The following is a 16,080-nucleotide window of genomic DNA, read 5'->3' on the forward strand; positions in this document are numbered from 1 at the left end:
AAAGGCCATCTACAATATGCAAAATGTCACTGTTACCAAACCACGCATTCTTTCAGTGATAGTTTATTGCTATATATGCAAAGTAATTTTATAAATCGCCTTTTAAAAATTCCTATAGAAGATTGCGAATCTGGAATTCTTTAACTCCTACCCATCTCCTGTTCCCCTTAGTTGTCATAAACCTTCTAATAAGAAGTTTATCTTAAAAAATTTTTTATAAGAAATCATAAGAGATCACGATCTGGTAATCTGTAGGCTGAGTTTAGCTCAAATATGAATCTACAGATTGTTTTGAATTTTTAAAATTAATTGTAACAATTTAACATCACAGATAATACTCCAAAATCTAGATATTTAGCTACTTTTGAGTAATTGAAAGATTAACTATTGATTAATTGAAAGATTTAACTACATCAGACCTGAGTCTGCATAAGCAATTCGCTGGAGCAGAGTGGAGAGTGGTAGGCATCCCATTTAAATGGGATGTGAGTACCTCCCTGTGTCACTGCAGTCTCCATCTGACCTGCATCAATTATTCCATAAAGACATGTGAGTTTGTTGCCCGTGAAGAGGAAAATGGCTATATCTATCTATCTATCTGTCTATCTATTTAAATTGTGGAGGGGTTGAAGTGAGACGTCAAATATTTTAAGTAAGACATGAGAAGTTCCAACAGAGTAACAAGAGGTTAAACTTATTAGGGGCCACTTAGCAGCAGTTCATGCTCTATTAAGTGAGTTCAGGAAAATTTGGTTATGGAATGTCAGGTGGCTTAGTGAGGCCAGCAGACTGACATTCTGTATAGCAGTTACCCTGGGTTTGAGAAAACACAGTTATATTTTTTGTTTGTGTGTGTGTGGAATGATGCAGTCAACTTTTGTTTTGGTAGGTCAGTCCTCCTGGGGTTCTCTGTTTGCCAGTGCTGAATATACCCAGAACCGAATTCAGCTACTTCACTGAGACAAGGTTTATTTTAGAAGAGTTAAATATCTCTGAATCATTCCACATATTCCGAGATGAAATTAATCTTCATCAGCTAAATGATGAAGGGAAGCTGTCTATCACACTTGTTGGCATCAGTGTCCTGGCAAGGTAAGACTTGATGAGGTTCTGGGAGTTTGATCACTTAATTAAGGTTCTGGGCAAAGTGTCGCCTCATTCAGGATTTTTGTAAGGGGATTTACTAAAAATAGAGGATGTTCAGAGCAATGGAATGTCTTTTTTTACTTATTTGAAAATTTGTGAAAATTTATGAAATGCCAATCCTTTTTTATTTTTTGCATTTCAAATAAGACATTTGAAAGTGGAAAGTACTTATAAAATTGATCAACCTAGTTTTAAAGCATTTCACATTAAAAAAAAATATTTGCTTATTTGAAAAGCAGAGTTACAGAGAGAGATCTTCCATGCACTGATTCACTCCTTAAATGGCCAAAATGACTGGAGATTGACTGCTCCAGAGCTGGGAGCCAGGAGCTTCCTCTGGGTCTCCCAAATGGGTGTAGGGGCCCAAGTAGCTGGGCCCTTGTCGACTGCTTTTCCAGACACATTAGCAGGCAGCTGGATTGGAAGCAGTGCAGCCAGGTCTGAACTGGCACCCATATGTGATGTCGGCATTGCAGGTGCAGCTTAACCCACAATGCCACAGCACTGGCGCCTGTAGGATCATTTTATAGTGTAAAATATAACACACCTAAAGTATCTGGCATGTAGTGACAACTCAATAAATACCAGCTATTATATTATTTTCCAATGGTGAAACAAGAGACAGAGCTGCTTAAGTGTGACGTTATTCGAAGACTCTTGGGGAGGTAATTCGTTGATAAATAAAATATGAAAAGCCATAGAACAGAATTCTACTCTTCTCAGTCACGTGTGTTTACTCTCTCTTGCTATTGAGAGGAAGTCATTTGTGTGGGAGCAGAGAGGAATTACTTCTGAACAGTCGGAACACACCCTACCTCTTTCTCTTCCTCTCCTCCAGTGAGGACAAAACTTTGGAATCTGCCGTTGTCAAAGTCATTAATCCGGCGGAGCAGAATGACGCCGGCGTGGAGTTCCGGGAGCCCTCCTCTTCGCTCGTGCTGAAAGAGCTTCTCCGCGAGGCTCCTGAGCTCGTCACCGAGCAACTGGCTCATCTCCTCAGAGGTGAGAGATGGCTCTTTCTATTAAATACTGGAAGGCGTAATGGAGTGTCTCTCGATCTGCTCATGCGGAAAGAGTACGATCCATTCTTGGCTTAACAATCCCTTTCAAGACCACGGGAAGCTTCATCAGAGACGCAGGGAGTAAAGGGTTTGTTAAAGAGTAGCATTATATTGAATATTAAAAATGTGCATTTAAAAACAGGCACGAAGGGCCTTTGCCGTCTCACTAGACAAGAATATTAAATGGCACGGCTGCGCCTCTGTGGGGGAGCAGGAGCGGCTCCCCCGGCTGTGTTAATAGCTTCCGGAGGTGATTCTTGCCCGGAGACGGTGGGAATGTGGACCAGAATTCCACGTTCTTGTGTGGAAATATCTTCTGCTACTTATACATGCTTGGTTTATAGAATACTCTTTGGATGGCAAAATACACACCTTTCCCTGTGGGGATTCGCTGTCAGGTGTTTTAGAGTCACTTCCTGTGTCCTTCATCTTGTGGCATGGCCCATCTTCATTGAGCCTGTTTTGAGGGTTGGGGCCTCAAGTCATCAGGGCTTCACATCCATGGCCTCCATGTCTGTGGGTTCAATCGATTAGACAGAAAATGTAACGGAAGTTGTGTCTCTACTGAAAATACACACTTTTGTGATTACTCCCTAAATCATCCAGTACAACAATTATTTACATATCATTTACATTATATTAGGTATATAAGTAATCCAGAGATCATTTAAAGTATGCAGGAGGATGTGTATAGGTTCTCTGGGAACACTATTTGCCATTCGACACGAGGCACCTGAGTGTCCTTGGACTTCGATATTCACAGGGGTCCTGGAACCAATGGCCCCAGCAGACACCAAGAGATGACTGCATCCCCCAATCTCCTTCTTTTTCCAACATACTGCTTTCAAAGAGTGATTTTCATGCTAGAAATTGCCAGTCAACTTTGGTGCCACAAAATTACCGCAGAAATTCTGGATTTGGTGTGAAGCTTTTTCTTTCTCTCTCAGCAATGTGGGTTGAACAAAGTATACATGGGAGTTTTTTCTCCTCAGAAACATTTAACACAGAAAAGTAGAAAAGAGTGGTGAACAGACTGAAAAAATTCAAAAAGGAGGAGACCAATACTGTGTTGACTCGATGCTTTTAAGGACTCTTTCGTTCCTTTTCTCTGTCTCTACCTCTGCCTTATCTTAGGGAAAAGGTTCAAGAGTTATGTAGTTCCAATAAAAGTTTTAGAACTAATGCTAAATACTGCCTTAAATACTTCAAAGCAATAGATGCCTGCAAAAATGCTGCATAGGACACCATGCTCTCAACTAAACTAAGCACAGCCATGTGTTGTGACAGAAAAGCCGGGCACCAAAAGGCACTGCGGATCTCAACCAAGAAGGGTTGTTGTCTGACAGTGCAAGTGTGCTTGGGCAGCCTGGAAAGGATTTTTTTCAATACCTGACAAATTAAGAAGTTTGGTTTATTGTTTGAAAACATACATGTGTTATTTGGTAGGGAAGAAATATAGTCAACGGTCAGCTTGTCATCATAATTTTCTGGAAGTAGTAAAATAGCAGGAAACTGTAATTCACTGGTATGAAGATGTGACTTTGTTGTTATTGCTGCTGCTGTTGATATTAAGATTCTAGGGAATCTAAAAGAGATGCAGATGTTTTTGTTGTTAACCTTGGTGATAGCTGGCAGAGCCATCAAGAAACAGCTAAGGTAAAGGGTCTTGGTTTTTCTTAGTATCAGAAAGGCTTTTTAAGATCAGGCTTAAAGTGGCATGAGGAAGCTGGTAGAGAGTAGGCGTCCTTTACTTGTCACTTGGAAGCTAGAATATGGAAGGATGGAGAGTCTCCAGCTGTGATGACTGCCAGCCCTGTCATGAGGGAGGCAGATGAATTCGCTGGATCCAGGACCATCCAAGCTGTTAGGTGGCTCACTCCAGTGGAGACTTCGGCCAGGGTCTGAGTGTGTGCATAGGTGTGTGGATGTGAATGTGCAGGCGAGATGGAAAGCCACTGAACAGCTTTGGGAAGGAGAACTAAAGAATGGTGATCCCATGAGTCTGGCTGTAAAGAGGTAACTCAGATATTCACAGGTAAAGTGTGTTTCTGGGCACCAGGCCAATTTTTCAAAACTCCCGACTGTTTTGTGAGAATAAGAAAATAACTGAATCAAATGGTTCTCCATTCACTGAACTCAAACTTAGATTTTGTAGTTTCCTAATCATGTATTAACACCAAACCTAAAAGCACTTGTTTTTTATATTTCTATAAATAACTTCAGCATTCTTCACCTTCACAACATGGGTAATTCTCCAAAGGGTCTCTTTGTAAGTAGCTGCTTAGTATTTTGGGGGTGCTCTAAATAGTCATTAGTGTGACACATTTCTAGAATGAGTGTTTATGTATTCCTCTAGGTCTTGCAAGAACACGAAAGTTTTATGTGCACCTTTGCCATAAAGAACTTTAGAAAATATCTGTTTCCAGATGTCATGAGACTGAATATTTACAACAGAGACATGAAAGAATCTTTAAAAGCATCATAATTAGATCTCAGTGGAGAATACATTGTTAGAAACTTTGTGCCAAAAAAAAAAAAAAAAACCACCTGAATTTATTATGAACCAAGTTGATTGTTCCTTGCTTTCCATTCTCATGCACATATCCTAGGGCATGCTATGCTGTACACCCATTCAGGTGGGCAAAGGAATTAGTTCCATTAGGTCCCGAGGAAGATCGTAAGTGTGCCCCAGTATGCTAAAAAAGCAATTCATATTCTTCAATGTGTTCTGAACTGGCAAAATGTAGGGTCTATGTTTCCTCAGTCTTATTTATTAACTTCTCTTCTGTTCAACTTCTGAGTACTGAGGTATCCCAGAATTTTGTCCTCAGATGGTTTCTCTCTATCTGCTATCAATAGGTGACCTCACTAAGTTTCAAGACTTTAACTATTATACACAGGCTCTGACTCCCTGTATCACTGACCATGAACCCGCTCTAGAGTTCTGGAATTCATTCCAGTGTCCATTTGACATCTTTACAGGCATGTCTCATGGGTGCCACCACCTTAACATGGCCATAATGACACCGTTTACTTCCCTGTACCTCCAGCTTGCTTTTACCCCAGTATCTTCCCTTTGTAAAAGGCCCTGCTCGCTGTAGCTGATTCTTTCCTTTACCTTTTCACCCCCATTAAGCCGTCTGCATTTACCAGTTCCTCATTTTTAAAAGACAACTGAGTTGTTCTCTTCAGTGTTCCTGAAAAGACAACTGCTTATGTCATAGAAATCCCCAAACTTTAGCCCTTCTACACATTCAATAGGGGTTTGTACAGGAGCCATGCACAGTGTGCTGGATACTGCCCATTCCTTGGGATATGAGGTCCCTTGAGTAACTTTATTCTTTAATCTGTTTCACCTTTAACCTAATAGCCTTATTTTCCACTCTAATTTCTTTTCTATACGTGTCGACGTCTCTAAATACAAGATATACAACTTTTAAAGATGGATTTTATTTATTTGAGAAAGGAGATACAGACAGACAGAGAGATGGAGATCTTCTATCCACTGCTTCACTCCCCAAATGGCCATAGCAGCTGGGGCTGGGCCAGATCAAAGCAAAGAGCCTGGAACTTCATCTGGGTCTTCCCCTTATGTAGTAGGGGCTCAAGTACTTGGGCCATCTTATACTGCTTTCCCAGGCACATTAGCAGAGAGCTGGATCAGAAGTGGAGCAACCATGGCTCAGATCAGTGCTCAAATAGGATGCCAGCATTGCAAGTGGCACTTAACATTGTGTGCTATGATGCCAGCCACAGGATGCACATTTTTAAATTCAATCAATTTTTAATCTTTTTAGCCTTATATAGCACTGCTATAACTATAAAATATTTGAATTCTGGAATACTTTTACAATTTAAATATTATTTGTTAGAGAGACAGAGAGATTCAGACAGAGATCGAGCAAGCTTCTATTTGCTGGTCTACCCTCCAGATGCACACAATGGCTGGGAGAGGGGGCCAAAGCTGATAGCTAGGCATTCAGTACAGATCTCCCCTGGGGATGTCAAGTACCCAACTACTGAGCCATCGCTGCTGCTTCCTAGGGTCTGCATTGGCTGGAAAGTGGAGTCAGGATCAGGAACTGGAAGTTGAACGCAGTTTCTACAATGTGGGACATGAGCCACACCCACCCTAGATATTTTTATTCAAATATTGAGGTAAAACTTGATTTTATAGATAGTGCAAAAAATCATTTGAATATTAATTAGAAGTAATTGTGGCATTGTCAGCATAGAAATGCCCTCCTGTGTTTCTAAGATTCTCCCCAACACTATCTCCTTTGAGCTTGGAAGGACAGTTATGGGTCAATGTCAACAGGTGACTTGGGCAGGGCCAAACTGTGTTCAGGCTTTGCAGGGACTCTAACAAAATTCTGCTTTCTTACACTGATATTTCTTAAAGTAGTTAGGCCTTGCTGTTGTCTTTGAACAGGGCATATCTCAAAATTCAGAATACAGGATACACATTACTGACCCCCACTTTCATCTGGAAAGGCACCTAATTCTGTAGCATGGCCCTCTCATCGCTCGTGTAAGGAAAGAAAGCACTCATGCGGATAAGATCCTCAAGAACCCTGGGTTTTGCTTTAGCCTTCCCCTCCCTGCTGGCTCTGCGTTTGCTGTGTGGTTCTTTTTTGTTTCTCTTCTCCTCTTTTCACCTTCTTTTCCTTCGTGTTCTTCTCCCTCTTCTTATCTGCCTCTAATATGTTTAAAGTCTCATTATTCAGTTGTGGTGGCCTGAAATTGGGGCTTGGTTATGCCCTGGGTTTGTGCCAAAAGCAAACAATTACAGACCTGCCAAGCTCTCCAACCTGTATTCTTTTATTTCCTTAGAGATGGGGACTAGAAGACTCTTGCCAAATTTAAGATCCATTAAATAGCTGAATCATCACTGTGTGTGTGTGTGTGTGTGTGTGAGTGTGTGTGTGTCCAGGAATCAGCTGACAATGAGATTTCAGCCACTGATGACCAAGCACACTGGAGTCAAGACTGTTCTACCCAAGTGACCTTTCACATGTATTTGTGTGTGCCTTGACAGAAGCCACAAAACAAAGAGGGAAATACCAGCAACTGTGCTGTGCTTTGACTAAGTGGAAAACTGTGACCTGGGTTTTTAAAAACAAACTCTTTTCTTATGGCAGTTCCATTTGACCTTTCATAAAGAATGGTTGCTGGCTATTTTAGTAGCCTGGATTAACAGCTTCAAACAGATCCTTTTAAGGAGGTCAAATAAGAAAAGACCAGAGCCAAGTATTTTTTCTCTCTTGCCCAAACACTGAATCATCTCTGTCCTGAAATGGTTACAAAATCCTAAGGGAATGACATCACCACCCACTCTGCTTAGGAAGAAAAAAACTGTTTTGCTTAGGAAGTTACTGGGGGGTAGAAAAGAAATGATTTTTTCTGCTGCATATAGGGCAAAAATGATTCCTCCACCTCTGAGTGTCGTTAATTCTCCCACTGCACAAAGATCAGCCTTGTTCTTAAGTTCAGACATTTTAAATGTATGACAGTGTTAAGCACTTAAATATTGTGCTTCTTTTTGTACCTTTTCAGACAAAAACATGAGTCAAGTTTTATTTCCTTTTTCTCCCTTCTTCTCTTTCCTTTCTGCCTCCCTCTTTCTCTTACTCATTCTTTAATTTTTTATTTCTGTATGAAAAAAAATCAATCCCAGGTGAAAGGAGAAAAGAGGTTTAAATCCCTTCTTTTCTATTATGAGTTTATCATGCAAAATCTGCCTTTACTGTGCTGAATGTTTTCCCCAAACAGCTTCTGACTTCATTAGGTCATGTTTAATATTAATGCACTGCAATTGCTGTTGGCAAGAGGTGCTTCACTTCCCTATTCTTTTAAACAAAGAATAATGTGGGGGATTTTTTTGCTAATGGAACAGAATGTTTGTTACTGTTTCATGATAATTGTTTTCTTTATCGCTTGCTTATTAATTCTGTCCCCGCCTTCCTTTCCTGTCTATGAATAGCTAGGGTATACTTTCAGGTGTTATAGTTTATAGTTTATTTCAGCTATTTTCTTTTCTGAATTTGCTGGGAATAATTCCACATTCCCTACAAAAATAGGTTTGAATTTGCTGAGTGATATCGTTGGTTCTTGTTTGTTCTGACACTAATATTTAATGGAGAATGTGATTAAGTGGATTTCTCATGTGAGGTAGAAAATTTGCCTTATATAATTCCTGGGATAAAGCAGAGCCATAGTTTTTTCAATGCAGTAAAAACAAACCAGGGGGCAGACGTTTGGGTCAGTGGTTGCGATGCCACTTGGGATGCTTGCATACAATATTGGAGTGCCTGGTTCAAGTCCTAGCTCCTCTGCTTCCCCTCCAGCATTACTGCTAATGCATACTCGGGAAATTGGCAGATGATAGCTCAGGGACTTGAGTCTCTGCCACCTGTGGGGTGACCTAAGCTGAGTTCCAGGCTCCTGGATTTGCCGTGATCCAGCCCTGGCTGTTGCAGGTATTTGGGGGAGTGAGCTCTGTCTTGTTCTGCCTCTCAGCCTTCCAAACTAATTGAAAATAAATAATTTAAAACAAATAGGAGCACAGTATGCTTCTTTCTTTTTTAAAGATTTGAGAGAGAGAGAGAAATTGATTTGCCATTTGTTGGTTTACTTCCCAAATGGCCACAACAGCCAGGCTGCACCAGGCCAAAGGCACAGCCAGGAACTTCATTTGGGTCTCCAAAGTGGATGGCAGGGGCCCAAGCACTTGGATCATGTTCCTCTGCCTTCTCAGACATATTAGTAGGCAGGTGGATGAGAAACAGAGCATCCAGAAGTCAAACTAGCACTTTGACGTGGGATGCTAGTGCCACAAGCCTGTCCTCCAGAGGTCACGTTTTTGAGTTAGTTTTCCTCCTTTCTAATTGTGAAGTCAAACCTAATAGCCAATGTCAGAAGTCTCTTCATTCAGTTACTCTGTAGGACTCTGTTTAATGTATCTGTTAGATTAATTAATTTATTTTTTAAAGATTTATTTGAAAGAGTGACAGGAAGGGAGGGGAGGAGGGAGAGAGAGAGAGAGAGAGAGAGAGCGAGAGCTTCCATCCACTGGGTCATTCTTCAATTGGTCACAAAGGCTGGAACTGGTCCAAACTGAAACCAAGAGCCAGGAACTCCATCATCCAGGTCTCTCACGTGGGTGGCAGGGGACCAAGTACTTGGACCATTTTCTGCTGCTTTCCCAGATGCATTAGCAGAATCAGCAGGGAGCTGAATCTGAAGAGAGAAGCCAGTACTAGAACCAGCACTCCACTATGAAATGTTGATGTTGCAAATGGTAGCATAACCCGCTGTGCTGCACTACAGTGCTGGCCCCTGTAAGATTAATTTCTGATCATTGTTTTCTATTTTATATATGTTTTTAAAAAGGACTAGATTCTTGATTGGACTGTAAGCTAGATAGTTTTGTGTGTGTGTGTGAAATGTATTTGTAAGTGTTATCTGTTTTGATGTCATTGCAATTAAAAATTTTTTAAATTAGATTTTAATTATTTGTAATTATTTTAAAAATACAAGGATTTTGTGTTACTGATCTTTTTTATTTTTATTTTTTATTTATTTTTTATTTTTTGACAGGCAGAGTGGACAGTGAGAGAGAGAGACAGAGAGAAAGGTCTTCCTTTGCCATTGGTTCACCCTCCAATGGCCGCCGCGGCTGGCACGCTGCGGCTGGCCAGTGCACCGCACTGATCCGATGGCAGGAGCCAGGTACTTCTCCTGGTCTCCCATGGGGTGCAGGGCCCAAGCACTTGGGCCATCCTCCACTGCACTCCCTGGCCACAGCAGAGAGCTGGCCTGGAAGAGGGGCAACCAGGACAGAATCTGGCGCCCCGACTGGGACTAGAACCCGGTGTGCTGGCGCCACAAGGCGGAGGATTAGGCTAGTGAGCCGCGGCGCTGGCCTTGTGTTACTGATCTTAAATGCAGTAAATGTGCTAAATTTACTTACTATTCTTTGTTCATTTATACACTGAGGTTTTTTTGTTTTTTGTTTGTTTTTTTTTTTTTTTGCGTGAACAAGTGTATCATTTATGATGAGTTTTTTTTTTGCTTTGATATGGAATAACTTTCTTTTACCTTTATGATTTCTTTTAGTGTAGGCCTTCTTGTGGCATGAACTTCTAGGGCTTTTTTTTCCCTGAAAATGTATTTATTTTAACTTTATTTTCATTCAGTATGGAATTCTAGATAGGTGGTTATATTACATCAGCATTTTGAAGACACAATCCTATTGTCTTCTGGCTTTCATCATTTTAGATGAGAAGTCAGTCTCAATCTTATTATGGTTCCTTTCACAGCTGTCGGTCCCCCATTCGTGGAGGAATGACACCAGACCCTGCCCTGTTCTTTCTGCCCGGCTCTTCCCAGGTTAGCTGCCGGTCCCTCACTCGCGGAGGAATGACGCCATCCTGGGTTAGCTGCCGGCCCCGCCCCGCCCCGCCCCGCTGCTTTCCCCGCTTCCTCGGACGAGCGGCACACCACCGGCCGGCTCTCTCGGGGGCTGCTCAGGTGTTCCTTCAGATGTTCCCGGTGCATGTTGTCTCTCTCCTCCTTTATAGTCCTCTTGCACCAATCCATGCTCTGCTACCCACACGCCGAGCACCTGCTCTCCTCCAATCAGGAGCAGCATCAGCTCCTGCAGCTTATCAGTCAAACTGATGAGGCAGCTGTGTAGAGGTTGCCTGCTCCCTCTCAGCGCCATATTGTGGGAGAGCAGATGCATAGAATAAGTCTTAATTCCAGTAACTTAGTCTAGTCTCAGTTGCTCCCCACACACAGCAACATCTTTTTCTGCTTGATATAATTTTTCTTTCTGTATAATATTTAGCTGCTTTATTAACATGTACCTATTGATGTTTTTCTTTGTTCTTTTGTCCTAACCTAGGTTTTTAGTTTTCCTTGAATGTTAAAACTAATGTCTTCCATTAACTTTGAAAACCTAGTGTACCCATTCATTGCCTTTTAAAATATTTCATCAGCAGCACTCTCTGTCTTCTTGCCAAGGTAAACTGTCACATATTAGGGGTCTTCAGAAGTTCATGGAAAATGCATATTATGAAAAATCTTTTTTTTAAACTTTTTTTGTGCCAGAAGAAATTTATCTCTTAATTCAATTTTCCACAAACTTTTTGAAGTGTCTCGCTATCTGTTAGACATATTTTCATGTCCTCTGTGTCTCTTATGTTCATCTCTGTTTTTTATCCCTTTTTCTCCCCATGTGCCAACAAAAATGTCAAAAATTCTCTAAAGAATAATGAGTTTTTCAGAATGAGTAAGGCATTTGCAAACCCCAGATGTATGTACTGCGATGGATAATAGGTGTATCGGAGGAGGGTATGTCTGGGGATACTTTTTTAAAAACAAAAAGAAGAAGCCCATAAAAGCTGTTTTGAAACAAAAAATCACCAGTCATGGAAGCTCATTGTAGGAGCTGGTGTTTGCGGATTGATGGTACTGGTTGTTACTAGTAACATCCCAGCAACCAGCTGTTACTAGGGAGATGCTTTCATAGAAACAAGCATGGCTGCAAAGTTGTGATTCAGCAAGGCAGCGTGCAAGGCTGCAGTTGGGACTGGCAGAGATTCTTACGACAGTTTTTATTATCAGGCAAATTGTATGTTGGGTCTGTCCTGTCCTGACCTCCTGCCTGCATTTTGCCAGGATCTGTTGTAAATGTCTCTGTTTTGATACTGACAGCTTTCACACATTCTGCAGTATGCCTGTTTTCTTCTGACATATTTGCCAGTTTAGTAATCTTTTCCCCAGTGTGCCTAATCTGCTGCAAACACACTTTTGAGTTCTTAAGTTCAGCATGGAAATTTTGTGTGTAATTCTTTTATTTATTGATTCTCTTTCTCTACTGACACGTTCCAGCTAATTTTTGAATTCTCCTTGGTTCTGTTTCCACTATCTTCCTCATGAGATTTTTTTCCTCTGGAGTTTCTAGTCATTTGCTCTTATTTCTTTTATGCTTGGTAATTTCTTACCAGGCTGAATGTTTGATATGAGAAATGTTGAGAGGATGGTGCCCAGGATGATGAAATTCTCTTGCTCCAGAGTGGATATATGTTTGAACCTCAAAGGTGGTTAGAAGAGTGGCAGATACACTTGAGCTGGTTGCCGAGTTGATTCAAATCAGGATTCAAGTTTTCAGGAAGACTGGTCTATTTTTGCTTTACCTTCTTCCTCAGGCAGAAATCAGCAAACTTTTTCTGGATAGGATGGGAAAGTAAATATTTTGGGCTTGTGGTCCTATAGTGTCTGTTGCAGATACATTACTCAACTCTGTCATTATAATACAAAACCTTCCATAAACCATGTGTAAATTAGTGTGGCTGCATTCTAATAAAGCCTTATTTATAGAAACAAGCAGTCAACTAGATTTGGCTCTAGAACATAATTTACCAGTTCTTGCCCTATGGTGTGGTTCTTCGTGGGAGAAATTGAGATTTTAAAGAGAAATCAAAATGAAATGAAGAATTCAATAGAAAAAAATAAAAAATGCCATGGAAGGCCTTAACTATGGAATCAGTGAAGCAGCAGAAAGACTTAGAAGACAAAGCACAGGAAATTATACAGTCAAACCAAAAATAAGAAGGGGAAACAAGAAAAATAAAAAAACACTGTTGGGAATCAATAGGCTACTACCAAACAACCCAACATAGGGGTTCTAGGAGTTCCTGAAGGCATGGAAAGAGAGAATGGATTAGAAGGCCTTTTTGGTGAAGTAATAACAGAAAACATCCCTAATTTGGAGAAAGGAAGGGACATCTAAGACCAGGAAGCACATAAAACTCCAAATGATGTGACCAGAAAAGATCTTCACCATGACACATTGTAATCAAACTCACCACAGCAAAACATAACGAAAAGATTCTAAAATGTGCACTAGAGAAACACCAGATTACTTTCAGAGGATCTCCAATTAGACTCCAGTGGACTTTTCATCAGAAACCCTACAGGCTAGGAGAGAATGGCGAGATATATTCCAGGTTGTAAGAGAAAAAAAACAAAACTGTCCATCCCCAATACTATACCCTGCAAAGGTCTCATTTATGAATAAAGGTGAAATAAAGACCTTCAATAACAAAGATAAATTCAGAGAATTTGTCACCACCTGACCAGCCCTACAAAAGATGCTTAAGGATGGCTGCATACAGAAACAGAGAAACGGGCCGGCGCCGTGGCTCAATAGGCTAATCCTCCACCTTGCGGCGCCGGCACACCGGGTTCTAGTCCCGGTCGGGGCGCCGGATTCTGTCCCGGTTGCCCCTCTTCCAGGCCAGCTCTCTGCTATGGCCAGGGAGTGCAGTGGAGGATGGCCCAGGTGCTTGGGCCCTGCACCCCATGGGAGACCAGGAAAAGCACCTGGATCCTGGCTCCTGCCATCGGATCAGCGCGGTGCGCCGGCTGCAGCGGCGGCCATTGGAGGGTGAACCAACGGCAAAAGGAAGACCTTTCTCTCTCTCTCTCTCTCTCTCTCACTGTCCACTCTGCCTGTCAAAAATAAAAAATAAAAAAAAAATAAAAAAAAAAGAAACAGAGAAACATAGTCATCATATGAAAGAAGGTAAAGAAGAAAATCTCTCAGTAAAAGTTCAAAGGAAATTCGAAGTAAAAAATAGGAATATTTTTGGAAAAATGACAGGGCAATGTCATTACTTTTCAGTAGCCACCTTGAAAGTAAATGGTGTCAACTCTCTAGTTAAAAGACACAGACTGGCTGAATGGATTAAAAAACAAAACCCAGGGGCCGGTGTTGTGGAGTAGTGGGCTAAAGCCGTGGCCTGCAATGCTGTCATCCCATATGGGCGCTGGTTGGTGTCCCAGCTGCTACACATCCAATCCAGCTCTCTGCTAGGACCTGGGAAAGCAGTAGAGGATGGCCCAAGTCCTTGGGCACCTGTACCCACATGGGAGACCTGGAAGAAGCTCCTGGCTCCTGGCTTTCCATCAGCTCAGCTCTGGCCATTGTGGTCATTTGGGGAGTGAACCAGTGGATGGAAGACTCTCTCTCTCTCTCTCTCTCTCTCTCTCTGGCTCTACCTTGCTCTGTAACTCTGTCTTTCAAATAAATAAAATAAATCTTTTAAAAAAACACATCTACTTGCTACCTACAAGAAACATATCTTAATAACAAAGATGCACACAGATTACCCTTTCATGGTGAAAACTCTAAGCAAATTGGGTATAGAAGGAACATTCCTCAACACAATCAAGGCAATTTATCACAAACCCATGGCAAGCATCATATTGAAGGGGGAACAGTTGGAAGCAGTCCCACTGAGATCCGGTACAAGACAAGGATGCCCACTCTCACCATTGCTATTCAATATAGTCCTGGATGTTTTAGCCAGAGCCATTAGGCAAGAAAAAGAAATCAAAGAGATACAAATTGGAAAGCACGAAGTTAAACTATCCCTATCCACAGATGACATGATTCTATAAATAGGGGATCCAAAAGACTCCACTAAGAAACTGTTGGAATTCATGGAAGAATTTGGTAAAGTATCAGGCTATAAAGTCAATACACAAAAATCAACAGCCTTTATATTCATAGACAATGACAAGGCTGAGATTGAGCTTCTAAGATCAATCCCATTCACAATAGCTGCAAAAAAAAATCAAATATCTTGAAATAAATTTAACCGGGCCGGCGCCGCGGCTCACTAGGCTAATCCTCCGCCTAGCGGCGCCGGCACACCGGGTTCTAGTCCCGGTCGGGGCGCCGGATTCTGTCCCGGTTGCCCCTCTTCCAGGCCAGCCCTCTGCTGTGGCCAGGGAGTGCAGTGGAGGATGGCCCAAGTGCTTGGGCCCTGCACCCCATGGGAGACCAGGATAAGCACCTGACTCCTGGCTCCTGCCATCGGATCAGCGCGGTGCGCCGGCCGCAGCGCGCCGGCCGCGGCAGCCATTGGAGGGTGAACCAACGGCAAAGGAAGACCTTTCTCTCTGTCTCTCTCTCTCACTGTCCACTCTGCCTGTCAAAAAAAAAAAAAAAAAAAAAAAAAAAGAAATAAATTTAACCAAGGAGGCCAAAGATCTTTACAATGAGAATTATAAAACATTAAAGAAAGAAATAGAAGAAGATACAAAAAAAGGAAAAATCTTCCATGTTCATGCATTCAAAGAATCAATGTATGGGCCCTGCACCATGCTGCGCCATGGCTCACTTGGTTAATCCTCTGCCTACAGCGCTGGCATCCCATATGGGCACCTGGTTCTAGTCCCGGTTACTCCTCTTCCAGTCCAGCTCTCTGCTGTGGCCCGGGAGGGCAGTGGAAGATGTCTCAAGTGCCTGGGCTCCTGCATCCGCATGGAAGACCAGGAAGAACCACCTGGCTCCTGGCTTCGGATCGGCACAGCACCAACCATGGTGGCCATTTTGGGAGTGAACCAACGGAAGGAAGACCTTTCTCTCCGTCTCTCTCTCTCTCACTGTCTGTAACTCTACCTGTCAAATAAAAAAAATGAAAGAATATCCTCAAAATGTCCATTTTTCTGAAAGCAATTTACAGATTCAATGCAATTCCAATCAAAATACCAAAGATATTCTTCTCATATTCAAAAAAAAGGCTTCCATAGCCTCGGCAACTCATGACAAGAGCCTAGGGTGATTACTGACACCATAAACAAGAGTGTCAATTGTTAAGTCAACAACAGGAGTCATTGTGCGCTTACTCCCCATGTAGGATCTCTGTCCTTAATGTGTTGTACTATGTGAATTAACAGCATAACTAGTACTCAAACAGTACTCTATACTTTGTGTTTCTGTGTGAGTGCAAACTGTTGAAATCTTTACTTAGTATATGCTAAATTGATCTTCTGTATATAAAGATAATTGGAAATG

At 41.8% G+C, this 16,080-nt stretch overlaps 1 protein-coding gene across 8 annotated transcripts in view; it reads left to right on the top strand.

Moving 5' to 3' along the window:
- The window catches only part of PRUNE2 (prune homolog 2 with BCH domain), a 318,783-nt gene that overhangs the window by 65,832 nt on the left and 236,871 nt on the right, over window positions 1-16,080 (top strand). For all 8 annotated transcript variants that reach the window (XR_011379488.2, XM_017341931.4, XM_051858830.3 and 5 more), the window contains exons 3-4: window positions 890-1,092; window positions 1,985-2,148. Coding sequence is in view for 7 of the 8 variants with exons in the window: in XM_017341931.4 (XP_017197420.2) it covers window positions 890-1,092; window positions 1,985-2,148 (367 nt within the window). In the remaining variant the exon portion in view is untranslated. The remainder of the gene's footprint in view (window positions 1-889; window positions 1,093-1,984; window positions 2,149-16,080) is intronic.

This window comes from Oryctolagus cuniculus, chromosome 1 (assembly GCF_051225735.1).
Source record: "Oryctolagus cuniculus isolate XC-2025 breed Fujian yellow rabbit chromosome 1, ASM5122573v1, whole genome shotgun sequence".
NCBI classification, from domain to species: Eukaryota; Metazoa; Chordata; class Mammalia; order Lagomorpha; family Leporidae; genus Oryctolagus; species Oryctolagus cuniculus.